Genomic DNA, 27,673 nt, shown 5'->3' on the forward strand with positions numbered 1-27,673 from the left:
GATTAATTCATTTGTGTAAATCTTGTATTCATATTCGAAAAAAATTATGGAAAATTGATATCGGATAGACATCAGACGGGGAGTATTCTGTTACACCGTTCCGTAATTTATATAGTTCGTTTGATTATATTCTTAATCTATTTATGTGTTCCAGTCTAGGAGGATTATTCATCTTTAACGTTAAAACATCGTACCGTCGCTACCTTTCCCTCTCTCATACGTATCCGTTAGAGGAAAATTGCAAGGTCATTATGATCACGAGGAACATCATCTTGGACACAATTCGTGGCTAACCACAGAGTGCGTTAATTATATAACATTGTATTTAAAGCCTTCAAATTGCCTTTCGTATGATTGAACCTTTTCTCCGTGAAATACTGGAAATGTAACCGTTCTTGAAAGTACACCATTTTCTCGGATTCAACGGACTGTGCAATCAATTATTTTGGACATTTCATACACTAGAAACATTAATTCAACACATTGTAAAATTGTATTTTATTTGTTTTTCAGCTTTTTACCATTTGTTAGATTGGTTTCAGAATAAATTGTCAGCACCTGATATTCTTATTGCTTGAGCCTAATCGTTGGTTATACTTAATGGTCAGGCCATTACAGACAGTGTAAAACCATTCAAACGGGAAAACCAACGGTCTAATATATATATATAAAAAAAAGAGAAACAAGAAACATTGAATAATGAACTACAGCAACAAACAACAAGCAAAAACTGAACATCAGGTCCTGACTAAGAACAGGTGCAAACAAATGCTGTGTTTTAAACGTTTAAAAATATTCATAAAATATGAAGTATATTAAAAGAAGATTAAAAGGATTATTAATATTAATCTGATTTTCGATAACTGGTTTTAGAAGTTCGTATACAATGTAGGTCACACTATTTTAATCATTATTTCGTGCATGTGTTCCAACCCTTTGTCAACAACAAGTGCATATAACCCTACGGATGCATGTTTGACTTTATGTGTACCGTTTTGGTTTGTTGCTTTCGCATTGTATTCAACTTTCCAGACCACAGATAAAACAAAATTATCCCATGTTTGTCTATTTGAAACTTGTTTTATTACATTTTATAAATAACAGTATTATAAAAAGCTGCATTTTTTTTATAAGAATTGTATATGTATGCATTGCAACACATGTTGACTGTTCCAACCTATAGTATAGATGGTGTTTTGAATGTGTACAACGAATAAATTCAACAATATATCATAAACAAAATTATGTTTCATTACAAATAATGTTACCGCCATGTATAGCCGTTGGCTCGGCTATCCCAATAGAAAAATGCATATTTAAGTTCATGAGTACTTTTGGCCCTGTAATAGTTATCAGAGGTACCAGGATTATAATTTAGTACGCCAGACGCGCGTGTCGTCTACATAAGACTCATCAGTGACGCTCAGATCTAAATAGTTATATTTTTAGCCAAACAAGTACAAAGTTGAAGAGCATTGAGGATCCCTATAAACGCCACTTTTTTATATCTGACCTACAACCATTTTAGTGTATTATCAATTGTTCCCAAGAAGAAGCCATATTGTTGTAGGTTGGATGTTGGTAAACATGTGTTTTATAGAAACATAAAAAAGTGAAAACAATAAAAAAAATAAGTCTTTAGATCAGTCTTATGAAACCTAAGAGATCGATATAACCCACTAATATGAATCATCTAGTAATAAAACTTTGAATTTGCTGTTAAAATCAAGTAAATACCTTAGTAACCATAACTTGGAAATGTATACCCGAGTGGCAATACGTTATTTGCAAAACACATATTTTGAAGCATTCTTCGATGAAAATCTGGAGAATATCCAATAATAAGTGTGGTGCAACTAGACTGTGTTCACATATAATGAATAGTCATTAATCCAATGCTAACCCGGTTTGGAAGGTATTTCATATCGATTGTTATTATTGAAGTTTTTAATCGTGCCAAAACTTTAGGGTAGAAATTAAAATTTATTTTATGAGAAACAAAGTAGGCCTTTTAATTTAACACAATGCATTTAGACGATTAATTAAAGTATGGCATCAAATTTTAATCTGACATAATTACAGTTAATCTTTGTATAAAAATGTGCTAAACTTCTTTTTTTCTCCAAACAAGAAAAATTTATCGTCTGTAACGCCACCATGCTCATTATGGGTACAGGTAATTCATTCTATTAGTGTTAAGAAAAGTAAAGAAATGAAAAGAAAAAAAAAGGCAAATTGGTTTAATGTAACCTGGATTTGTTTTTTCTCTACCGATTTATGAATTTTGAGCAGCAGTATACTACTGTTGCCTTTATTTATAGTAACAAATTCTATTTCAATGGATAGTCTAGCGAACACTTATAATGAAGGTAAATTCAGAAAAGCGCGTCGTCGGACGCAGGAAATTAATAAACGTGTTGTTTTCAATTTTTTATAATGATATCCACAACTGAAATTAATAAACTTTGGTAATATCTTAATGTAAATAAATAAACTAATCAGTTTTATGTCATGTAGGCATTATTAGTTCCCGGTAAATAAAAAGGAGCACTCGGATAACACAAATTCCAAAAAACATTTATACCAGCTGAGTAGTTCCTGTCAGTTGGACATAATATTCAAACGGCTATGCAATTTGGGTAACATTTTTCATTTTAATCATGAGTTAAATTAAATGATGGAAAACACATTTTTGGGAGATACTTGCTTTATTTATTTTAAATCGGTTTTAATATTTACAGAGTTTATCCTTTCTTAAAGAGAAATTTTAATTTAAACGATATTTAAACCACCAGACATGATCAACTTTATAAAACAATATACTAAGAATCGGAAATGATAATATATATATATATATATATATATATATATATATATATATATATATATATATATATATATATATATATATATGTACTAGACATATCTATACATTACCGAAGTTTTTCTTTTCTCATCTTTTTAGTGTTTCATGATTCACTTGAACTTCAGTTTAAATCCAACGGAAGCTAATTTTGTGGATAAAACTTTGTGTATAAGATTTAGACCATAATCAAAACATTTTAAGGTTATATATATATGCAAGAACACATATGTGTACTTGTGAATTAAAAAAAATGTCTATTTATCAACTAATACATTATATGTATTGTAGTTTCCGTTTCAATACATGTACTGTTAAATTATATTAATTTTCACAGGTGTTGGGTCTGCAGCGACTCTGCTTCTTGTGTGTATAGCACTGATGATGGATGTCTCTCAATCAGGAGGTTAGTTAATAATAGCAGTAGTTTGAAAACTTAGTTTGTAAATTATATTTTTATAAGAAAACATCATATATCAAGAGTCATCAGCACTCTTCAACTTCCTACTTTACAATGCTTTTTTTGACATTTCCATTTTTTTAATTCGAGCATCAATGAATAGTCTTTGATAGACACACATACATGACTTTAAACGTTAAAGCCTTGTGTCTATGATGAGTTTATTTACCAGTTATCATGACTTTAAAGCCTTGTGTCTATGATGAGTTTATTTACCGGCTATCATGACTTTAAAGCCTTGTGTTTATGATGAGTTATTTACCGGCTATGATGACTTTAAAGGCTTGTGTTTATGATGAGTTATTTACCGGCTATCATGACTTTAAAGCCTTGAGTCTATGATGAGTTTATTTTCCGGATATTATGACTTTAAAGCCTTGTGTCTATGATGAGTTTATTTACCGGCTGTCATGACTTTAAAGCCTTGAGTCTATGATGAGTTTATTAACCGGCCATCATGACTTTAAAGCCTTGTGTCTATGATGAGTTTACTAACCGGCTATCATGACTTTAAAGCCTTGAGTCTATGATGAGTTTATTAACCGGCTATCATGACTTTAAAGGTTTGTGTCTATGCTGAGTTTATTTACCGACTGTCATGGCTCTAAAGCCTTGTGTCTATGATGAGTTTATTTACGGGCTATCATGACTTTAAAGCCTTGAGTCCATGATGAGTTTATTTACCGACTGTCATGACTTTAAAGAATTGTGTTTATGATGAGTTTATTTACCGGCTATCATGTAGAAAGACTATAAGGTGACAATCGGTAAACTACGGCTTCAAAACACGATAATTATTGAGCTGTCATATTTTCACATCATAACAGACAGAGAGAGAAAAAAAGATTATACGATATGCTTACATCAGTGGCGGATCCAGAAATTTTCATAAGTGGGGGCCCACTGACTGACCTAAGAGGGGGCCCGCTCCAGTCACGCTTCAATGATTCCCTATATAAGCAACCAAATTTTTTCCCAAAAAGGGGGGGCCCTCCTCTGTACATAAAAAATGAAAAAATCGTGCATAGAAGACTAAGTTAATGATACATATATATGTTGTGTACAAGTTATCATTTTGTACAAATTACAATTTGTACAAAAAAATTGTACAAATTATAATTTGTATTTTGACTTTGTACAAATTGTAATTTGTACAAAAAGTGCCTGTACAAATTACAATTTATTCAAAATTTGACGAAAATGCACTTATAGCTTGTACCCAGGACAAACTGGTTTTTTTTAAGGCTGTTTAACTTCTTTACCTTGCAAAAGTTGAAGCACAAGAACCGATGCTGTAAATTAACATGCGTCTTTAAGAGCTTCAGTTTAACTATAAGACATAAATAACCTGTGAAAATTCACACTGCTTTTCGTATATGTGGTACCCAAATTTCAAGATTCAACAATAACGCCTTAGATATTTTGAGAACTTTTTTGGACACGATAACACTGAGGAATATGTATAATGACATTAACCCAAAACAACAAGTTCTTATTATAAGTTATTGTCTCGTTTTCTTATCAAGATATAAAAGTTTCAAATTTCATCCTCTGACCAACAATGCCAACCATGTTTACACAATTACATCAATTGAGTAAATGACTAAAAAAAATGTAAATAATAATACATCGGATATTTAGCTTTGGAAAGTTATTAGAGCAATTGACCAAGGTAATTGGCCATTGCAAAGTGTCGAAGAAGAGATAAATGTGAAAGTCAAAAGATGAAATTCCTGATGCTTTCATTCACTCACCAGCTTAAATGAATGATAAAGAACTATATACATAAGATGTACTGGTTGGTCATTTAATAACAGTTCTATGGGGGTGTGTATCAATGCTTTTCCCACCAAAATCAATATTATAAATTGTTGTACAAGTTATAAGTGAATTTTCGTCAAATATTGTACAATTTGTAATTTGTACAGGCACTTTTTGTACAAATAATAATGTGTACAAAGTCAAAATACAAATTATAATTTGTACAATTTGTTTGTACAAATTATAATTTGTACAAAACGATAACTTGTACACAACATATACATGCATTAGTTCAATAATTGGATAAACATTATTTTTCACCAATCACTCGTTCCATATGACTTTAATTAACACAATTCCGTAAAAGTATTTGATCAAATCCAAATAAGAAAGGAAAAGTACTGTTATTGCTGCTCTATGTGTTTACTTGAAAACAAAAATCTCCGTAAAATACTGTCAAAAACAGTCTTCTAAATAGGAAAAAAGTACTCAATAAATGCCTTCATATATTATCCATATCAACCCTATGTTGAAGATAATAATCTCTAACCTTATCGGTCGTCCCACTCTCTTTATCACCCTTCTGTCGTCCTACGCTCTTTTTCACCCTTCTGTCGTCCTACTCTCTTTAGTACCCTTCTCAGCTCTTGTGAAGACTTTATGCTCGTAAAGTTTGCAATGCTCACTATCCTAAAAGTTTTAGTTTGAGGCTTTTAGCTGATATTTTACGATATCAATGTGTAGAAACCCCGATAATCTATGCACCTCTGGATACGAGAGTTTCTCGCTGCATTGGCGGCCTTCGAATGTTGTCTGCACTTTGGTCGGGTTGTTCAATGAGGCAACATAACTGATGATGCATCTCAATCTATTAATCTTTGAAACTAGGTATACGTTATGAATTCAGAAAATTATCCACAGATATTCATGCTTTCCCCCCGAAAACTTCAATACAACGTTGATATGACAAACCTTTTTTTTCACTCGGAAATCATGTTATAATGTTCAGGTTAAGATCATTATATACGAAGGGATAAAGAATGAAAGTTTGAATTCGGTAGCGTCAATGCTGAAAGATCATGAAACTTATGTTGAAATATCAAAATTAGAAAATCGATTGTGCCATTCAAAATTGTCTTTACCGTTGTCATTTTAAATGTATAGTTATATTTAGTAGTGATATCAGATTATATTATTAATTCGTATATTTTAACAAATTTGATTCGTTTAGGGATAGTCACATGTTAAACTATATTTTCGAAGGTAGAGAGAAAACGGCGGATAGCAAAAAGCATATTGACCTGCAAAAAGCATATTGCACGGTTATTTTTAGAATATCTAAAAACCAATATACTTTGTGACGTCATGTAATGAATTTCAGGATATTGTTTAACGTTTTGAAACAAATGATATCTGTGATCGATTATTTGACGAAAACAATTCTTCAAATACATAAGATGTCCAAAAAAAATAAAATAAAATAACAACTAATTATATGTTGTTATTGTCAAGGAGACAGTGTAATATCTATTAAGTTCCAACAAACCTAAATGACGATTTTGATACAAACATGGTCGGAAATTAATAATATAACAAATATAGCCTTTGTATGAGGTCAATACAGGATATATCGACCCAAAGAAGTATATCGACCTCGGACTTCGTCCTCAGTCAATATACTTCTTTCAGGTCAATATATCCTTGTATCGACCTCATACAAAGGCTATATTTGTATAATACAATGTATGATGTGACAACTACTGGTGAAATCTGTGTATTAAAGTATGCGTGTCATGAACGTACTATATAGTTAGATAATTTATAATTTGTGTCGTGCTTTCAGCTCCTGACAACAGAGGAACGTTGTTTATTGTTGCCTTTGGAGAAAACAGTAACAAAAATTTGGACACAGAACTTTTTGTGACCACTTCTCGTACCACAACGGTAAATGTACACGTGACAGCACCGCTTTATACCGCACAATCCATTAATGAGCAATTTACTGTCACTTCTGGATACGTTAAACAGCTGGCTTTGGACAATGATTTAAGAATGTTTGGAACAACAAAAAGTTTTAAAGGTATATTAACATCAATAATCTTTTCAGTAATACCTACATGTACATGTAGAAGATGAATTATAGTATCCAGTATTATTTCAAATAAATTATTAATAAAAATAATAATAATAATAATGGAATGAAAAATAATTATGATTGATCCATATCATTTTCATTACCAGAAAACTCTTTTCCTATAATCCTTTCATACTGATGGTTAAATTAGAATCAAATTCAACACAGCAAAGTGGTTGGAAAATGTATATCCACTGTGTATCCTTGCTGTCTGAATGAAATGGAGGTCATATGATGATATCATTGCTTTAGTCATAATTTTGTTCTAGGTATTCAAATATCAGCGGATGATGATGTTATTGTTTACGGAGTAAACAAGGAATACTATTCTTGCGATGCTTATCTGGCACTCCCGATTGACGTACTTGGTGACGATTACTACACGGTTTCGTGGTACCCATCATCATATAAGTGCCAGATTGACATCATTGGTGTTGAAGATAGTACCACAGTTAACGTGAAGATTTCATCCCACATTGCTAACGACAAAGTAACATTCAATGGTCAGTCGTATTACAGCGGTGATACACTAACAACAAGTCTGCAGAAATATGAAGTTCTTCAGTTACAATCAAGCGGCGATTTGACTGGAAGTAGAATTCAGTCTAATAAACCGGTTGGAGTGCTTGGTGGAAATCAGAGAACAAATATTGGTTCTGGAGGGTCCTCTGATCACATTGTAGAAATGTTACCACATGTAGGTACATGGGGCAAAACATTTGTCACTTGTCCAATTCCTTTAAGAACAACTGGAGACTATTTCAAATTCATTGCTAGTGAAGATAATACACAAGTGACAATTTCCGGAGGTTACAGTTCTACATTTACCATCGCAAATAGTGGAAAATTTGTACAAAGGACAATCCCATCTGGAGTATACACCAAGGTCGTTGCAAATAAACCAATCACTGTATATCAATTCTGCTTGAGTGAACAATCGAGCAACGAAGAATCTGACCCAATGTTGATGTTGATACCTCCAATGGAACAGTATGGAGCAGATTACACCTTCAGCACACCCAAATATTCATACGGGTCATACAGCAGCAAATTTATGTTTATCGTCAAAGAGAGTGAAAAAGCTGGTTTACTGCACAATGGTGTTGCATTTCCCGGCTCAACTTCATATCACAGTATAGCAGGAACAGATTATGTAGCCGGCTACATCGCCATTCCAGAAGGTTCTCATGTTGTAAGACATAGTTCACCTATTTCTATTTTTGGTGGCTACCTTTATGGCCAGGCCAAGTATGAAACCTACGGCTTTCCAACTGGTATGAGGATGGCACCAATCAACGAAGTAAGTAAACTATTAATCTGTATATCACGCTCGAATGAATAATTTTTCTTAGTAAGATCATATTCAATGTGACGTAAGTGTTATCACGATAAAGGATATAATCTAATCTTATAAGAATTGTATAACCAGACTGCTTGCTGGCTATCAGATGAAGATTCGAGTCTGTATACAGGTTAACAAATTGATTAACGACTCAACAAGAAAATAAACTATGTTACAATATTGAGTTCGGTGTTTACGGTTAGAATACCTTTACCAAAGTACATAAACATGATGATAAAGAAATACATGTAACTCTTGGATTAATTCATTAACCATTATTACGTTTTTATATGACAAAAACTCTCTTTGACACGTAAATACAAAGTCTCTTATCGGATTAAAAAAACATATATTTTAAACCAAACGATAAATATGGGAATATTTTATCTTTAGATGGCAACTAAAAGATAAAATTATTTATAATTACTTAATAATTAAAGTCCGAAAGGTGAAAAATGGCATGCGTTTTGTCCGGTCATAATTGCGCCTATTGTCCAGAATCACGTGATTTAAATTTAAATGCATGACATTGTCATTCACGATGTGAATAGTTATTGTTGTGTTTGTTATTGCCCGAACTTTTGTGATTGTTATTTCTGAGTTATTCGAGTTCATACTTTGTAGTTCTTGCAAATGTCCTTAAAATCAAGTTTAATTATCATTGTCTTATTTGATATACCAATGCTTCTATTCGTAAGTTCCAATTGTCTTGTTTTTGCACTTACCTCAGTGATTTTGTATGCTTTTTTGTCGAATGCTTTCTCATTTTCTTTGATAGTGTTTTCCAGTGTGATCATTCTAGCGTCTTGATTTTGATTGTTTCACGTACAGATTATTGTTCTTCTTGTTATTCCATGAATTTAAATGTATGGTTAAAACTTTCGTCCTCCAATTTTGTTCTTAAACTTTCAATTTGGTCCGTTAGAATTTATTTACTGATAGTTGAAATGATGACAGTATTCCCGGCTTTTCTGAATGGAAAGTGTCCGTTTTCGATCTAAACAATCTTAAGGTTTTTTTTTAAATCCATTTCTTTATTCTTGATTGATTTGTATTGTTAAAATTTTCTGTTTGTGTGGAAATTGACACAGTTTGAAGTTCACACTTATAAATTTTAACTCAGTTTACAAGAGTGTACACTGACTGCCGAGCATAATGTCCTATTTTCTTTTTGGTATAAGAAGCAATTTGAATTTCTTGCAGCTCGAACGTTTTGATGGTGTTTATGATTTTTTCCACAATTTCCTCACATTATGATGAATTCCCTTCTTCCTAGATTAATAAAATACGGTGACCAATTTTTTATCCATTGTGGTCTGAAAGAATATCCATAATAATCCACTGTATTTAATAAAACATTGTCCATTTATGAATTGTCCGACTTTGATGTCTGACGGTCCTTTTCGGGCGTAATTTGGGACCTTGGGACCAAGCTAGTCATTAAAATGCAGTCATTTAAAACTAGAACGGCCCGACTCGGAATGTTTTTAACAACTTCAAGTTATAAATCATGATAATTGTGACTAAATAGTCGGATCAATTCTAGATGTTAAAATTGTTTGCTAAACTGATCTGTTATGCTAAGAAAAATTATCATTTTTGACTTTTTTCAATCCAAAAAAAAAGCCAAAAAAAAAAAAAGATAGAAAGTTTCAACCGTACACTGAAGTGGCATTATGAGACATGTTTAAATTATAAGATCAGTATTTGAAATACTTACTGTATATATCCTTGTACTAGGTTTTTTACATACATAACCTTATGTTCCCGATTAAAACACTTACCAAGAAACAGATGATGTATATGAAAATTAAATACTTTCATAGATTTGTGTACCAAGTGCAACAGTTGTTGGGGATGGTATAGATAACGATTGTGACGGATTGATTGATGAAGAGTTGTGTACAACTGAGAATCAAGGTCAAGGTAAATATATCTTTATCAGTGTTTCCAAGGTAAAACATCTTGAATAGTAGCTTCACGTTTATTTCAATCTCAGTATGCAACAATTTCCAAAAGAGACTTATTTTATTGTGTTCCTACCTATGTTCAGACATTGCTCCGTATTCGTCCTCTATTTTGAATTATTATGTTAAAACAATCCATTAATGTTTGAAGGGTAGAGACACCTTAACACTAGAAATGAATAGTTAACTTGCAAGTTGATTTTTTTTTCTCGCTTTTTTTAAATATATAATCTGATCGTTTTCTGTGTTTTTTTTTATTACTTTAAATCATTTGTTTCACTTGTTATTTTAAATTACAATTCTTTATCACCTAGAAATGTAGGGAGGCGAATCAGGTACACCGAAGGGAAAATCACCTGCTGTCTTCTCCACTATCGGCCGCCTATTTTTTATTTTAGTATAACAATTTTGTGATCAGTGTGGCATGAGCAATGTGTAAAAGAACATTGGCTTTTATTTACTCTGCCTAAATATGGTACTATTCTGGCATAAAGATGAAATCATAGGTAGAATGCACGAATTTACCATTTGTTCATGTAACTTTGTTCTTGTTAAAAAAACTTAAATTGTTCGGATATAGAAAGTATATATTGCATTAGTCCATATTTAGACGAGATATTCAATTGTAAAACTGAATATGATGTCGATTTCCTTTCAATTATAAAATGCATAAGACTGGACTTACAGACTTTCAAATTTCTTTCAATCAAAAATGCATAAGACTGCACTTACAGATTGTAAAATTTCTTTCAATTATAGAATGCATAAGACTGCACTTAACGATTGTAAAATTTCTTCCAATTATACAATGCATAAGGCTGCACTTACCGATTGTAAACCTTCTTTCAATTATATAATGCATAAGACTGCACTTACCGATTGTAAACCTTCTTTCAATTATAGAAAGCATACGACTGCACTTACCGATTGTAAACCTTCTTTCAATTATAGAATGCATAAGACTGCACTTACCGATTGTAAACTTTCTTTCAATTATAGAATGCATAAAACAGCACTTACCGATTGTAAACTTTCTTTCCAGATGATGATGGGGATGGAGTAGCTGAAGAAGATTGTGCAACACCATCACCAAGTAAGATATTTCACCATCACCAAGTAAGATATTTCACCATCATTAAGTAAAATATTCCACCACATTCATATTAAACAAAAAATTATCAGCTAGTCCTTTGTTTTATCTTACAGTAGTAAACACTAATACCATCATGGTATATTTTATTTCAAATTTTACTGCTTCTTTTCAAATTTGTTTAAAACTGAAATCAAAGGGGCAATGATAATGAATTCAAACACCCTTCACTATGTTGACTACAGGCAGGGGGTAACATTGAGGTCAATGATATAAAGTTGTGCATCACATTTAAAAAAAAAGTAACAACTATGGTACAATTTCGGACAAGAATCAATAAAAAATCAGTATGTCTTGATCATGATATTTTCATTTTGAACAAAGGTTAATTATTTGTGACACACATTATTGGAAAGTATTAATTGTAGAGCTAATAATATCGGATCTTTTTATATATGTATGCTCTTCTAGTATCCCCGCATGTCTTGTCGTTTTTATGTCTATAATCATGTCTTACAATAGTCGTCCAATAAAAGGAAGTAATGCCGAAAAGAAATTCGCAAATTACAGTTCAAGTCGAGTAAAAAGGAATGATTGTGTTTGATTAAAAACTATAAATCCTGCGATTTTTCAAACATTCTTTGTTATACTGATAATAAATCTTGAAGGGTCACAAATCCTAAATGTTTCCATACAACTTATAACAAAGGTAGTCTATAATTGGTTGTTTTAGCATAAATGCCGCAAAGATTTTGATATAGATTTGAAAAGGATATCAAATATTTAGATTATGAGCTGCTAATCTTGTATTTTAGTTAATGGAAACTGGGCAACCTGGGCTTCATATGGCACCTGCTCAATCTCGTGTACTGCGTCTGGTTCGTCTGCATCTGGAACGAAAACCAGAGTAAGAACATGTTCAGATCCAACTCCAAAATATGATGGAACTCAATGCACTGGTGATAGTAGTCAGAGTGCTTCTTGTACCAGCTCAAGCTACTGTCCAAGTAAGTTATCATTAATAGTCATCCTAAATACATGTTTCCATAAAAACATATCACTAGTTTTCACTGTGAATACTTTTTAATGTTCATCTGAGATACAAGTATGTTAGTTAATAATACAAACTTCTGCATCGGTTCACAAAAACAAAATCATATCAGACACAACGGAGTTTAAGTTGTAACTGTCTGAACGTGAACTGGTTGATCAATGAAGACAAGTTTTATATGCGTTGGTATTAAACAATTTGTATACTATACTGCAGTTTTTCATAGTATCGAACAATCATTAAAGTCATGTGAAACTTCAAATAACAAAAAATTGATGCATATGTTATTTTTATGACTAAATAAAATTGACAATGGAAATGGATATGTGTCAAAGAGACAACAACCCGACCATAGAAAAAACAACAGCAGAAGGTCACCAACAGGTCTTCAATGTAGCGAGAAATTCCCGCATCCGGAGGCGTCATTCAGCTGGCCCCTAAACAAATATATACTAATCAGTGATAATGAACGCCATATTCATTTCCAAATTGTACAAAAGAAACTAAAATTAAAATAATACAAGACTAACAAAGACCAGAGGCTCCTGGCTTGGGACAGGCGCAAAAATGCGGCAGGGTTAAACATGTTTATGAGATCTCAACCCTCCCCCTATACCTCTCGCCAGTGTAGAAGAGTAAACGCATAACAATACGCACATTTAAAATTCAGTTCAAGAGAAGTCCTAGTCTGATGTCAGAAGATGTAACAAAAAAAAATAAACAAATGACAATAATACATAAATAACAACAGACTACTAGCAGTTAACTGACATGTAAGCTCCAGACTTTAATTAAACTCATTGAAAGATTATGATTTCATCATATAAAATTGAGAATGGAAATGGGGAATGTGCCAAAGAGACAACAACCCGACCATAGAAAAAAACAACAGCAGAAGGTCACCAACAGGTCTTCAATGTAGCGAGAAATTCCCGCACCCGGAGGCGTCCTTCAGCTGTCCCCTAAACAAATATATACTAGTTCAGTGATAATGAACGCCATACTAATTTCCAAATTGTACACAAGAAACTAAAATTAAAATAATACAAGACTAACCAAGGCCAGAGGCTCCTGACTTGGGACAGGCGCAAAAATGCGGCGGGGTTAAACATGTTTGTGAGATCTCAACCCTCCCCCTATACCTCTAGCCAATGTAGAAAAGTAAAATGAATATCAGGCACAATCCTTCCCGTGAGGGGTTTAGTATCATACCATCATAACATATATGAGAAGAACATAACCTACGTCATACCAACAACTGGTTTTTGAATAAATGTGTTTAGTTCCGATGCAAAGACCCTATAAGTGAATCGATATTTACGGCAAAATATGCAATCTTTAATGACCTGACAACATTATCGTAACTATATCCCTTCTTAATAAGTCTATTTAAAGGTTTTGTTAGTTTCTGAGGTGAATACTGACATTTTTGTGCTTTATAAAGAATATTTCCATAAAAAATTGGATGTGAAATACCTGAACGTACAAGAAGTCTGCATGTTGAGCTATATTTACGAATGATGTCCTTATACAGATGATAAAATTTAGTAAATGTTTTGACTAGTCTGTGATATCGAAAACCCTGGTGTAATAATTTGTCAGTAATACATACATTTCTCTTGTTAAAATCTAAAACATTGTTACATACACGGCTAGTTTTATTATAAAACTTATGTACATATACTGCTTTCTTAAGAACATTCTTTAATTTGTCTAAATTCAAAAGAAATTTTGTTTATTTGAATTATTGGCATCCCAGACAATAATTCACCGCTTTTCCGTATGCAATGACCTCAGCGTGACCTTTCTCGTAAAATTCAAGTGATCTCAATACGCATTACTCCGTCGTCGAAAAAAACTATATGTTATTTTACATGTTATATACTTGCTTTCCTCTATTTCCATGCATCTTTGTTGGTTTTTTAGGTGACAATCGGTCAACCTCGACTTCAAAACACGACAATTAATTAGCAGCCATATTTTAACATTAAAAAGGATCGCGTGAAACAAAACAATGCTTGAAAATGAGAAAGTCGTGCACAGAAGAATAATTCTATGATAAATACATGCATTGATTCAAGAATTGGATTAACATTATTTTCCACCATTCACTCGTTTCATATGACTTTAATATCAAAGCTATAGTACAGCTGATGTGGGTGTCCCTTCATATGGCAATCAGTTTCTTAATTATGTTAAAATATCAAAGTCATCAGTGATTGTGGTATTTTTTTTTTACCACGGTTTGATAGTTATACAATACTAGTACATAGAGTATGTACCATTGTTTTTTAAAATCTATATTATGTTGACAGTAAATGGAGGATGGAACAACTGGGGATCATGGGGATCTTGTTCTGTGACATGTGCAAGTGGAACACAGACAAAGTCAAGGGCCTGTAACAACCCATCTGCAGCTCACGGTGGTGCTGATTGTAGCGGTGGTACAACGGCGAGTAAAGCCTGCACACTGAGCGCTTGTCCAAGTAAGTATATTGATTAACCTATTACCGGTATTATATCTGTAAATATTTTATTTGCTTTTTTGGCAAATTAACTATTGTCTCATGTATAGCTAGTACAAAAATCTTATTTCCGGATGCTCGGTGATTGTTATTTGTTGATGTGGTTCATAAGTGTTTCTCGTTCTTTTATAGACTAGACTATTGGTTTTCCTGTTTTTATTGTTTTGCACTAGTCATTTTGGGGCCCTTTATAGCTTGTTGTTCGGCGTGAGCCAAGGACCCATGTCGAAGACCATACTTTCACCTGTAATAGTTTTCTTTTACAAATTACAAATTATGAATTGGATGAAGAGTTTTCTCTTTGGCACTCATATAACGTCTTAGTATGTATAAGCATTCCATTATTATATTGAAATAAAAACTTTCGTAGGAGTAATGACAATTTTAATCAAATGTGCCTAGCTGAAAATAAAAGAAGCATGAGACGAAATCTAAGATACAAAGTGGACAATCTAAGGTCACGAAAGAATGAAGACAAAATAACAGTTCACAAGACAATACATCAAAAACTAATTTTAAGCAGTACGAACTCAATTAAAAAAAATGTAATTTTTATCAAAATAAATTCATAAATGTTTCAACCCCAACCCCAATATATATACATAACCCATCGCTTTTCAAAACTAACCCTTTGAGCTACTATATACATATTTGCTTTATCATTTAATCTTATTACCATATATTCTGAAAGTACTTGATACAAAATATGCAGTATTGCAAAAGAACCAAACGAGAGCGTGGAATCGACATTAAATCTATAATCCTGTTTTTACAATCTTGATTTGAGCGTCACTGATGAGTCTTATGTAGACGAAACGCGCGTCTGGCGTACTAAATTATAATCCTGGTACCTTTGATAACTATTTACATGCATACTATTTTTATGCCTTTGTTACTTAGATGCTTTTGAGTTTATATGCCTTTGTGTTTATGTGTGTATTTGAAATAAAAACTTGTATCCAATCCTTTTTCTTATTCTTGTTATTACAATTCATTCAAACTAAACTTACCTATTTCCCAAAATAAAAGTGCGCAAATCTAACGTTAACAGTCAGCTTTTACTTACCGTGTGGTCCTTGGAGTTATCTTACCGAAAAAATATATATTGGTAATATTTTGCTATCAGTTAATGGAGGATATACTTCATGGACATCATGGGGCACGTGCAGTAATACATGCGGCGGCGGAACTCAGGGTAGAACTAGAAGTTGTTCGAATCCTTCTCCCCAACATGGTGGTGCAACATGTTCAGGATCAGCATCAGACTCACAAGCCTGCAACACTCATAATTGTCCAAGTATGTTGAAACTAATCTACTAGAAAATCTTTGTACAATCCATAACCAAGTGAATTTTACTCATTACAATATTAAGGGATACGATGATTTCTTTATCGTACATTAAAAGTAGTCATAGGGAATTATCTATAAAAAAAACATATTCCACTATTTTTATTTCATTTTTGATTTTATTTTGAAATGTTAACATAAGTTGAATCAATTCTGATAAGAAAAACAAAACCATTTTATTTTTTACATTGAAAAATGTCGATGCTAAAATGTTTATTATAACACAACATGTGTTATTTTTTCTTATAAACATCGTTCAATTACTGGTTAAAAAGTTTAAAGGTTTAAATGATATATTATACTTTAATGTGAGAATTGTGTTATTATTTTATCAGTTAATGGTGGGTATACATCCTGGACATCATGGGGTACGTGTAGTGTAACATGTGCAGGAGGAACTCAAGGAAGAACCAGAAGTTGTACAAATCCTGCTCCACAATACAATGGTCTATCATGTTCTGGAGCATCATCAGACACACAAAGCTGCAACACTCTTAACTGTCCAAGTATGGATTAATCAATTTTGTAGTTACCTATCAGACGCACAACATCGAATCAAGTTTGTGTTTTTTGTATTCTACGTGTGGTTCGTTTGATTTCGGATCTCATGTTTTACCATATTTCTTATCTAAAATTTTCATGTTCAAAACGCAAGGCTTTTTAAAATATAAAATCTAACTCTAATCAATGTAGTGATTGAATCCGCGTATAACTCTCTATTAAACTCCTTAGTATAATCGTCTTTTTTAATCCATAAAACCTTCTTAATTTGTTTAAAAATAGACTGTATGATGGGATTTTCAGAACATTAGGGTTTTTGTCAGATATAATTTGCTGTTCAATTTACTTATGAGCAACACAAAATATACTCTCATTTTACATTTTATTTGAGGAAAGTATTGAACTAAAGATTTTTTTAAAACTATACCACAATATTTGAGTTATTCTCCATGTTTCCTTTAGCAATTTGTTTTACCCTTAACAATCCCGTCAACTATTGTATTATACAACATGTAGCTTGAATAAAACTGTAGTGACATTCTCTTCTTTATTCAATTTTTTAACATAACGATTGATGCTATATTTTGGAATTGTAAAATGAAATACTCCTGTGTTTTTTTCAATTTTTTTTATTCGTTCTAACTTCTCATATGGGTCAATATCCAAAATTTAACCCAAAAGTAGTGCGTTAACAAAACATCATAAATAATGCACATGCCATTTTTTAACAAATGGTTGAACTTTACCATTTGTGGTGATTTGTAGAGAAGAGAACCATAGAATAAACGGAGTGTCTATTCGTCCGGCCATCCGTCTGCGCATGCGTAAATCTTCAATATCAATCAAAGTGTCATGTGACGCGGAAAGTGTCCCGGATGAGGTGTCGGATAACAAGCGCGCGTATGCAATGGATCGGAGAGCGTGATTTATATTTAAAGATGTCATCAAGAAAGCAAGAGAGAATGTGTATTGCTTTTAACGAATTTCTATAGGAGTGATTAAAGAACAATAGCATATACATGTTAACTGTTAGGAATAAGCCTGAAATCAAAGTGAAATCAGAGACATACAATTGTATTATATGTTTCTGGTGAAATTGATGATTTCATGATCCCCAATTTACCTTATGGAAGCAAAACGAATTCGGAAAAAATACTATATTAAACTTGCTTGGATGCATTATTTTTAAAGTTATACTACAACGAAGATCTATCAACATGCACTGATATGCCTGGACTGGGAATATGACACCAGGGTTTGGGTATCCCCCCTTTTTTCTGTTGTATCATATATACATTTTTTTTCTAAGAAAAATCTAGCGAAAACACAATACTACTTTTGGGGACAGGTTACACGTGCCTATCCTTTTCTCTGATTTCCTATGAATTAAAAATCGCAGACCAATTTAAATGAAGAATCGTGCATAATCATTTGAGGACCTTACTTTAACCAAACTTCACAACAATAATATATTTAGGATCTTTTAGAATCATAGATGTTCAATGAAGCCAATAATTATTTGCCCGACTATTTACCTTACAAGAAATTCATAGGCAGAACAACAAAAGAGAGAATAATGTTTGTCCCCCCCTAAACCACCTCCCCAAATTCCTTTAAAAAAATGTGAATCAAATGTTTAGTTTAGTTTTTTTTATTAGAATGAGTTCTTTTTCATAAAACAATTATAGACAATCTATTTTAAAACTACCCATGTTTGATCTATCTCCTTCAAAACACGAGGTTATAACTTCATCATTATATTTTTGGCCGGACAAATAGCGAAAAACCGTAAAAATGCTATTTGTCCGGCTTGAGTGTGAATTCACATTACTATAAGACGTGTCACGGTACTTTTCTATCCCAAATTCATGTATTTGGTTTTGATGTTATATTGGTTATTCTTATCGGATTTTGTCTAATGCTTAGTCCGTTGCTGTATAGTTATCAACGGTACCAGGATTATAATTTAGTACGCCAGACGCGCGTTTCGTCTACACAAGACTCATCAGTGACGCTCATATCAAAATATTTATAAAGCCAAACAAGTACAAAGTTGAAGAGCATTTGAGGATCCAAAATTCCAAAAAGTTGTGCCAAATACGGCTAAGGTAATCTATGCCTGGGATGTGTGTGCTACATTTTAATGTTGTGTCGTTGTTCTCCTCTAATATTTAATGCGTTTCCCTCAGTTTTAGTTTGTTACCCCGATTTTGTTTTTTGTTCATAGATTTATGAGTTTTGAACAGCGGTATACTACTGTTGCCTTTATTTGGACTATTTGTCCGGCTAGCCGAAAAAATAACTACTGCCTAGAATAAACGTATAAAAACTACAGAGTTATCAAGTGTAGACTAATAACTTACCTTTCAAGAAGTTATTTTGTGAAAAAAGATTTTTGAACTCGAGGATCCGCATCCCCAAAGGCTTTTCTGGGTCGGCTAAATGACGGAAAAAATGAATCTCACAATGTATCCCTTATATTTAACCACATATGTGAAAATGTCTCAGCTTCAAAACAAATCTTCATACACATCTAAGTTTACGATATGGGCAGAGAATTTGAGGACAAGGCTACCATTACCGCCTACCTAAAATGAATTGCGCATTTTTACCCATATCAGATATTAGCAAAATGTTCATATAATCTACTTAATTTTCGGGAGTGGTCTACAAATTTAGTCATATTATGTATTTGATTAAACAGGTTTAATGAAAACATGAATCATTAACGTGTCGAAATAACTTTTTAATATTTTTGTGTGAAATGTTTTCAGTAAATGGTGGATATACCTCCTGGACATCATGGGCTACGTGTAGTGTAACGTGTGGTGGTGGAACCCAAGGAAGAACCAGAAGTTGTACAAATCCTGCACCACAATATAATGGTCTATCGTGTTCTGGATCAGCCTCAGACTCACAAAGCTGTAACACTCACAATTGCCCAAGTATGTTTAAACAATTATTGTAGGAATGAATCAAGAAGTAAATGAAACGTAACCCAAAAAAAAAATCCAACATTTTTTAAAGAAAAAGTAATTTCATGAGCAGTGTCTATCACATGATATAATAAATATATAATCAAATAAACATAAATGATTTTGAATGATAAAGCGAGAATTCCTTTGCCCGTTATTGTAGATTTCAGATCAATGCCTTTGCACTTTTAAATGATTATTTTGCTTAAGGGTGATATTTTCAATTCGCATAGTTAATGGTGGATACACATCATGGTCCAGCTGGGACACTTGTACTGTTACATGTGGTGGCGGCACTCAGGACCGAACCAGATCCTGTACCAATCCTGTTCCACAATATGGTGGATTACAATGTTCAGGAGCTGCATCTAGTCAACAGTCCTGCAACACACATCATTGTCCAAGTAATTCGAAACTCATTTTGTTGTCATTTAATTTTAAGATGTTATGATGGCCTTTCCGATGTTTAAATTGTGAACAGTTTGATTATAAATTTTAATGAAAATCAATTAAAACAAATGACTTGTAAACATTCTTGAGATGAGATTGATGCTTTTTCTGATATTAGATTAATATACTTGTTTTGATTATCAGACCTCAGTAACAGTTTCATTTTTTACATCCTTTAAAGTTATTCTTTCATCAAATCTGACAACAACACATCGATTAATTTTAAATCAGTTTTTAACAATACATCAGAATCCCGTTGCAGTGAACTCTATTTTTTATTTTTTCGTAAAACTCGAAAATTTGTTGATTAAAGTGAAGAAAATGGGTTTACCTGCGAAATAACGAGGGCTATTTTTCAGTTGACGGTGTATGGACCAGTTGGAGTGGTTGGGGAACATGTACCGTAACATGTGGTGGTGGGAGTCAAGACAGGACTAGGTCTTGCACAAATCCAGCTCCCCAGTATGGTGGTGCTAACTGTGTTGGTGTCACGTCAGAAACACAGGGCTGTAATTCACAATTATGCATAAGTAAGTTATTCTTTCATGGTAAAGTTTAAAGTTATACTTTCTTCTTATTACATTTATACGCATCTAACTTGCAGTGTAAGAGAAGAAAATTGAAAAGCACTTTACGCTAACGTCAAATCACGTTAACTTTAAATGAAATCCTGTAATTATTTCAGTTCTTTAGGACAACACAACTATTGATATCTAGTATGCTTCTCCTTGGAAAGTTTAAGGTATGATTTGTTGGAATATATGTGTATAGTTTGTTAAAGAGTCAAATTCTTCCTTGTCCCGCTTGGGTTAGATTGGTTGTTTGGCAAGGGTCAAGTTAGTTTTTTCAGTATTAAACGGCAAATTTTAGCACTATTGACTTTTTGTGACGGCCAGAATTTATTGATGGATAATGCCGGAGTGCCTGGAGAGAACCACAAAAACTAGACAGGAAAACTAGTGAACTTAGATGTTGACAGGAAAACTAGTGAGCTAAGATGTTGACATGAACATACCGGTCACGTACAGATTGTACTCATTACCTCTGTAAATTTTTTAAACTTTGTTTAATAGCTTCCTTGTCAGATGTTCATCTAAAAAAAGAAAATCATCATAGGAAACGCAAGCTCTGGAATATCATATTAACTAGGAAATGTATACTAGTACTCTATAAGTAGACGCTACTGTAATGTTGTAACACTTTTTACATTTAAATAAATTCTACATCTTTTCTCGTAGTTGATGGAGCTTGGTCAACTTGGGGATCCTGGGGAGGCTGCTCAACAACCTGTGGTGGTGGTAAATACTCGAGAGCAAGGACCTGCTCTGATCCTAGACCACAGAATGGTGGATTAGCTTGCAGTGGTGATTCAAGTGAATTTGGTGATTGTAATACTAATGCGTGTCCAGTTGCGTCTTCTGGACAATACGTTCAGGTAATCAGAAATATTAAAAAGCAGTGTCAATTAGACATTGGGTCAGAAAATAGACTGAAAAGCACAACACGGCGTCAAAAACATAGCATATACATTTTATGCGCAAAATGTGAAAACAACCCTTATTATTTAATTTTAAATAAACTGTTTATATATGCATGAGACTTATTAAATTGCATCAATTACCTTCTATACATTCTCTAATATTACAATAAAGTTTATATGAAATAAAAATATTAGTTGATTTAGACACAAAAATGATATTTTATTGTCTGATTAACACATACGTAGACGATAGATAAAGTGTCTCAGCAACGATTTTTTTTATCTAAGAATAGTATGTCCATGATATAATCGACTCGGAATAACAAATAAAAAAAAAACACAATGTGTAATATCCCTTTTGCCTATATTCAGCTATGTCCAAGTGGTTGGTTTACCTGCTATGGAGGTAGTGTATCGTGTATTGATGAAGCGTTTGTTTGTGATTGTGAAACAGATTGTGACGATGGAAGTGATGAGACTACAACATATGCTACCTGTGATGCTAATGTGTTGGCAACGTGTCCAAGTTCTGCGCATAGTAAGTGTAGTATGATACTATTATCGAAGTGTTGTTACATATCATTTACAATGAATGGTGCTCAATAAATGGTGCTACACTTTCAACTTCCACGAACTGATTAGAAGAGGAATTAAATGTTATGTTATTTTATTTTCACTCACTAAAATCTTATACAGTCTTCCGACAATTTGTATGCTCTACAAATACGTTTTTTTTATTTTTTTCTTCAATTGAGTGTTTGAGTTCTAAAAGAAATACGCATGTCACATTTTGTTCACTGTCCTCATTTATGTGATTATCAGTTGTACTCTAGTGTTCAAGCTCTTGCTACAGTAGAAGTGAGACACCGTCAAAGTGCCAATCAGTAAGGTTATTCTATGATGAGCTCTGGTTCTAACACACTGTATTTCATTTTTAATTGTTAATCAGGCTTAAATTAAAATATTGTTTGTTTGCAGTTTACCGACCGACCCTTGAAAATCCTCCCGACTGTGAAAATTTTATTGCTTTAAATTTGAAGAATTTTTTTTTTAATACTTCTATTGACGCGATCCGGAACTTTGGGTTCTTTCCGGAAATGATTTAAAGTCTGGGTCAATTACGCATTTCAAGTTCGGTTTTTCTTAGCTTCCCGTCAAGCGTTCATGTGACCATTATGATAAAGCACATGGAAATTGTTTACCAGTATCCATGAAGTCACTGGGAAGTACTTTACGCTGTCGTCTCGTGTCAATTTTAAGACAAATAACAAACAAAAAAGTTTATTAGTAAACTGTTTATACAGATTCAGGCACATGTAATGATGTGTGATGATATCATTGACGATGATGCAGCGGATATTCATAACTGACACGATAACCATAATTTCTGTCTCAAACAAATCGGGTACAGAATCTGTGGAGCCTGACTTTATGGAACCAATTTCAGTGGTTAAATAATTCGACAGCAGCTTGAAGTATGGCATATTTTCTACAAATCGTTGTGAAGACGACAAAGATGAAACCACTCCTCCGTGACTTATATCTTCATGGATATCTGTAAACACGCCTGTACGGATGAAGGGCTCATTTAGTTTAAACATATTTATTTATTGTGGATTGGGAAACAAGTTATTACAACTTATATTAATCCCTGTCCACTTTGCGGGTGCGAGTGCTGCCCTTGTAGCGGCATTAGCCTACTCTTTTTCGAAATCTACAAGGGTGTCTTTTACGTGCAAGAGATATTGCTCTCTCTCACACGGGTCAGCCATTTATCGTTCCCATCCGACGGACTAGCATCGTTTCTCAAGACCATACTCGCAAATGGTGTCGAGGGAGGGCCGAAAATTCAGTCCCAGAAATTTTCTCCCCGGAACGAGGATCGAACCAGGAACGTTTGTGTTAGTAGTCCGATGCGCTAACCACTACACCACGGCTCTCTCAAGGGCTCATTTGAAATGTTAATGGATATAGATCATGCCAAATCAATAAGAAGCAACCCTAACTACACAAAGATGTAGAGAAAATGAATGGTTAGCTTGAAAAATAAATATACTCTCTCTAGTATATTAAATCTATCTTCGATTGCAATGAGTATGCTCCTTTAGGATAAGGGGGCTGCCCCACTCATTGCAATTATTCTCTTTCTTACAATATTAAATATACCCAAACTGTGTGGCCTGTGTGAATTCAATTAAAACATGTCCTTAGGAGCTATGCTGCCAATTTTTTTTATGCATTAAAAACATTTCAGTACAGACCATTTACTTTTAATGGGGTGCTATGGATTTCACCCCAAACTTGAGATTTCTTTGGTTTTCATTAAAGCCTGGCAAAAATATAACCTTATCACATATAATTAAATATTGTTAGAAATATGAAAACAGTCGAATGTCTTAATACTTTTTTTTCAAATTGCCTTTTTTTCAATTGAGGAAGATTCAATGGTTATTTTTTTTTTATTAAAAATACACACTTTAATACATTGTCTTATAAATCTTTAATATCTATATTTTTCTGATGAAAATACTCTACTCATGAAAACATTCTAGTCAAAAAGCATACATGCTGAATATATTTCTTTAAAACAGTTCTAGTCATAATGACATTCCTTGTTTATAAGTGTTCCAATATTTAATAATTAGGCCGTGTCTGTTTTTTTCTTTGTTTTGCGTCAACTGATTCTGAGAAAACCTACCAGACAGCAAGGAAAAAAAACACACACAAAGAAAATAACACAAGAGTCTGCTTAAGTTCTGGACTGATTAACAGTGACTTTAGATCAATACTGTCATATATAAGTGAAAGAGCAAACATGACAAACAGGAAATTTAGCAATGTACAAACTTGATATGACTATATATTCTGAGAAATGGCCTTGGTATTTCAAACATTTCCCATTTATACTGAAGCCTTTGAGAAGAGACATGTTTTGATCTGAGATGTGTCATGTTGTATTAAAACCTATGTATAATCAATAATTCCCTGTATCAAATCAATAATGCTTTAAGCATGAATTATCTCCCATTTGCAGAGTTATCTTCCTATAATTGGAATACTTTATGTAAACTTTTTGGCAATATATTAATATTTTGTTCTGCATACTTTTTTTTCAGAAAATAAACTAATGAAATTATGTTTTATATCTTAATATCTTGTGGAATTAAAAATGTACATACTAATTTATCCTATCTTATCAGACAGTAGATATCATTTAAAGAAATTTATTAGAAATATTTGCAAAAACTACTATTTTTCATTTAAAAAAGTATAAAAATTTATTTCAATTATAAAATAAGATAAATGTGCAAATGTGCGGGTATCTAATAGGTGTTTTTGAAGACATAAGCACATCAAAGGCACTCTTTTGTTGATTTGAATTAGTTTGTTCACAAAATTTGTCAGTCAGCTCAAAGCTTACATATGCACCAAACATTTTAACAGCAACTATAGCCTTGAGAGATGTATTCATTTCAATTTTTCCCCCGTTAGAGCTAGATGAAACATAACATTTTATCAGAGTTTTATCCCCTATTACTGTCCCCTATGGTGATAGGTTCATTGAATCTTGTATTTAACGTGTCTCTTATGCTGGCTACGTAAAGACTCTCTAGGACCTGAGAAAAAGTTTCTGTGCCGGCGAGCGGAAAGGCATATGGAGCCAGAACGATCCTTTTATCTTTGAAAAGTGAAACACAAACGATCTCGCTCGCCGGCACATTTATACTGGCCATTTCTGCTGTCACATGTATCGAAGTCAAGATCGCTTAAACGCTTTAAATAAGGAGCGTACTTGTTATTTAAAGCGCAAAATAGATTTGAGTATAAGAATACACAAAAACACGGCTGGAAAAACCCGGAAAATACGGATTTTCTACTGACGAACAAAAAAAAGTTTGTGTTTGTTTTTGACACAAATTGGCCGAAAACCTACCCGCACGCGGACGCAAAACAAATAAAAAAACAACTATGGCCTTATACCATATTTTATGTCATAAATTGGATAATGACACTATGTTAAAGTTTCAGTTTTGGTTAAAAAGTTTTTTATCTGAAAATGCCTGTTCATTTGATGTTGGTTTTCAGCATGTCCAGTGTTTGTTGTTTTAAAATGGTTTTTTTTTCTTCACAAGAAACTTGGTTTAGTGTAACTGCTTGTTTAAACTGTATTTTGGCTGATAAAATAAAATATTTTCCTACCTACCGACCCTTCAGTCTGAAGGTACAGTCGGAAAACTGCAAACAAACATATTTTTAAGGTTGGCCTCACTTGAATAGCATTTTGAAAGGCCCCAATTTGAAAAACTCAATTGTTTTAGTTGAGAGACTTCAATTTGAATAAGAGGTGAACAACCATGAACTTAACATTTTCAATCACTGGAAAAAAATAGTGTCAACGTTTTTGGCATCAATAAGTTTTTGACAGTCTCAACTGTGACCATGTTTTGACAAAAATAAGTTGTCAAAGTGTTGTTTCAAGAACAAAAAAACAAACCAACAGTAAATAGTTCTCGTAGAACATTTCGGAAAAAAAACTTCATGGTATTCAATAGTTGAATTGTGTATAACACCAAAAATAAGTTAGAATATAGAACAAGTTGCTAATCAAAACATCCTAGTATAAATAATATTGTACATGTACAAGAAAATTTATCCATTGTTCATTAGAAAATATAGTCTTCCAAAAAGTTAAATATTGAAAGGACAAATATGCGGATTTGATATAGATCTAGCAATATAATTATTTATTTTAACTTTTATTTCAGTGACCGCATCTTTCCCGTTGACGACTCTGCTGCTAACTGTTGTTTCAATTGTTACGGCATGGTGTGTGTTGAAGATTTAAATATTGACAGTTGGTCAACTGACCAGTCAAACACAGCGCAAATGCAAGCCATCATTGTTGTATATAAACTTTATCAATTCCATCATAATTCCATAACAAAAACATCATTTCGTTTGTTATTTGATTCTTGCTGTTCATGTTGTTATATTCGTTTTATCATTATTCATTTTTAAGCGTTTATAAGTGTGGTTGGCAATTTATTTTCATAGTGTCTTTGTATATTCTGAATAAACAAAGTCTACAGTGAATTTGTTTGAATTAATTTAGTGTATGGTTAACGGATGATAATCATATTGATTTATGGGGAATGCAATCTTTAATTGTTTTGTCTATTTATACTTAATCTGTTCATCATTTTGTAGGGGGTATGTTGTCTATTCTTCTAAACTCTCCAAACCAAAATACAGACCCTAATGTATATGTATTGTATCAAGAAGCGATTCGTACTATAATAAAACATGAAGTGAAAACTTCAATCATTGATAAATGTCAAATACAAAATGAACTTTTGATAGATATTTTCACTTTAAACAAAACGAATCGATTTTGCACAATTTCACGATACTACAAACATAAATTGAAGAAGGATATATTGAGTTGATCTTATTGTCATTCCTAAAACACAAACGTAACGGTTTAAAGAAATAGGATAAAAGACTAATAAGAGATGATCAGCCATGAAAACGGCTTTGCTGTTCATTAGGCTATTTAAGTTTTATTGAATATTATTTGTACATTTTAACGTTCTTTTTTCGAGATTGGTTTCCTTGCAGAATCAAGCAATCACAAGTTTGTCAGTTATTACAACAATTCTGTTAGTTAAGTTGTTGCATTGATTTTAAAATGTTGTACACTTACATTATATTTGGATTACAAAGAA

The 27,673-nt window shown here is 32.8% G+C and overlaps 1 protein-coding gene across 3 annotated transcripts; it reads left to right on the forward strand.

The window, feature by feature from the left end:
* Positions 1 to 279: 279 nt before the first annotated feature.
* On the forward strand, positions 280 to 27,041 carry LOC143044676 (uncharacterized). 3 transcript variants are annotated; one of them, XM_076216739.1, is made up of 16 exons: positions 280 to 300; positions 3,201 to 3,269; positions 6,928 to 7,164; positions 7,488 to 8,518; positions 10,387 to 10,486; positions 11,570 to 11,620; positions 12,433 to 12,624; positions 14,984 to 15,154; positions 16,320 to 16,490; positions 16,877 to 17,047; positions 19,817 to 19,987; positions 20,251 to 20,421; positions 20,827 to 20,997; positions 21,706 to 21,902; positions 22,320 to 22,485; positions 26,714 to 27,041. In XM_076216739.1, the coding sequence occupies exons 2-16, from the start codon at positions 3,245 to 3,247 to the stop codon at positions 26,791 to 26,793; spliced, it is 3,105 nt and encodes a 1,034-aa protein (XP_076072854.1). In that variant the 5' UTR covers positions 280 to 300; positions 3,201 to 3,244; the 3' UTR covers positions 26,794 to 27,041. The 3 variants fall into 3 exon arrangements, with proteins under 3 accessions (XP_076072854.1, XP_076072852.1, XP_076072855.1); XM_076216737.1 differs by lacking the exon at positions 280 to 300 and adding an exon at positions 2,119 to 2,176; XM_076216740.1 differs by lacking the exons at positions 280 to 300; positions 16,320 to 16,490; positions 16,877 to 17,047 and adding an exon at positions 2,119 to 2,176.
* Positions 27,042 to 27,673: the final 632 nt, after the last annotated feature.

This window comes from Mytilus galloprovincialis, chromosome 9 (assembly GCF_965363235.1).
Source record: "Mytilus galloprovincialis chromosome 9, xbMytGall1.hap1.1, whole genome shotgun sequence".
NCBI classification, from domain to species: Eukaryota; Metazoa; Mollusca; class Bivalvia; order Mytilida; family Mytilidae; genus Mytilus; species Mytilus galloprovincialis.

Excerpts from the sequence above, each read along its gene's own strand:
- LOC143044676 (XM_076216737.1), top strand. Across the intron at positions 15,155-16,319 it reads CACACTGAGCGCTTGTCCAA|TTAATGGAGGATATACTTCA; the intron begins GTAAGTATATTG and ends TTTTGCTATCAG. Across the intron at positions 20,422-20,826 it reads CAACACACATCATTGTCCAA|TTGACGGTGTATGGACCAGT; the intron begins GTAATTCGAAAC and ends GCTATTTTTCAG.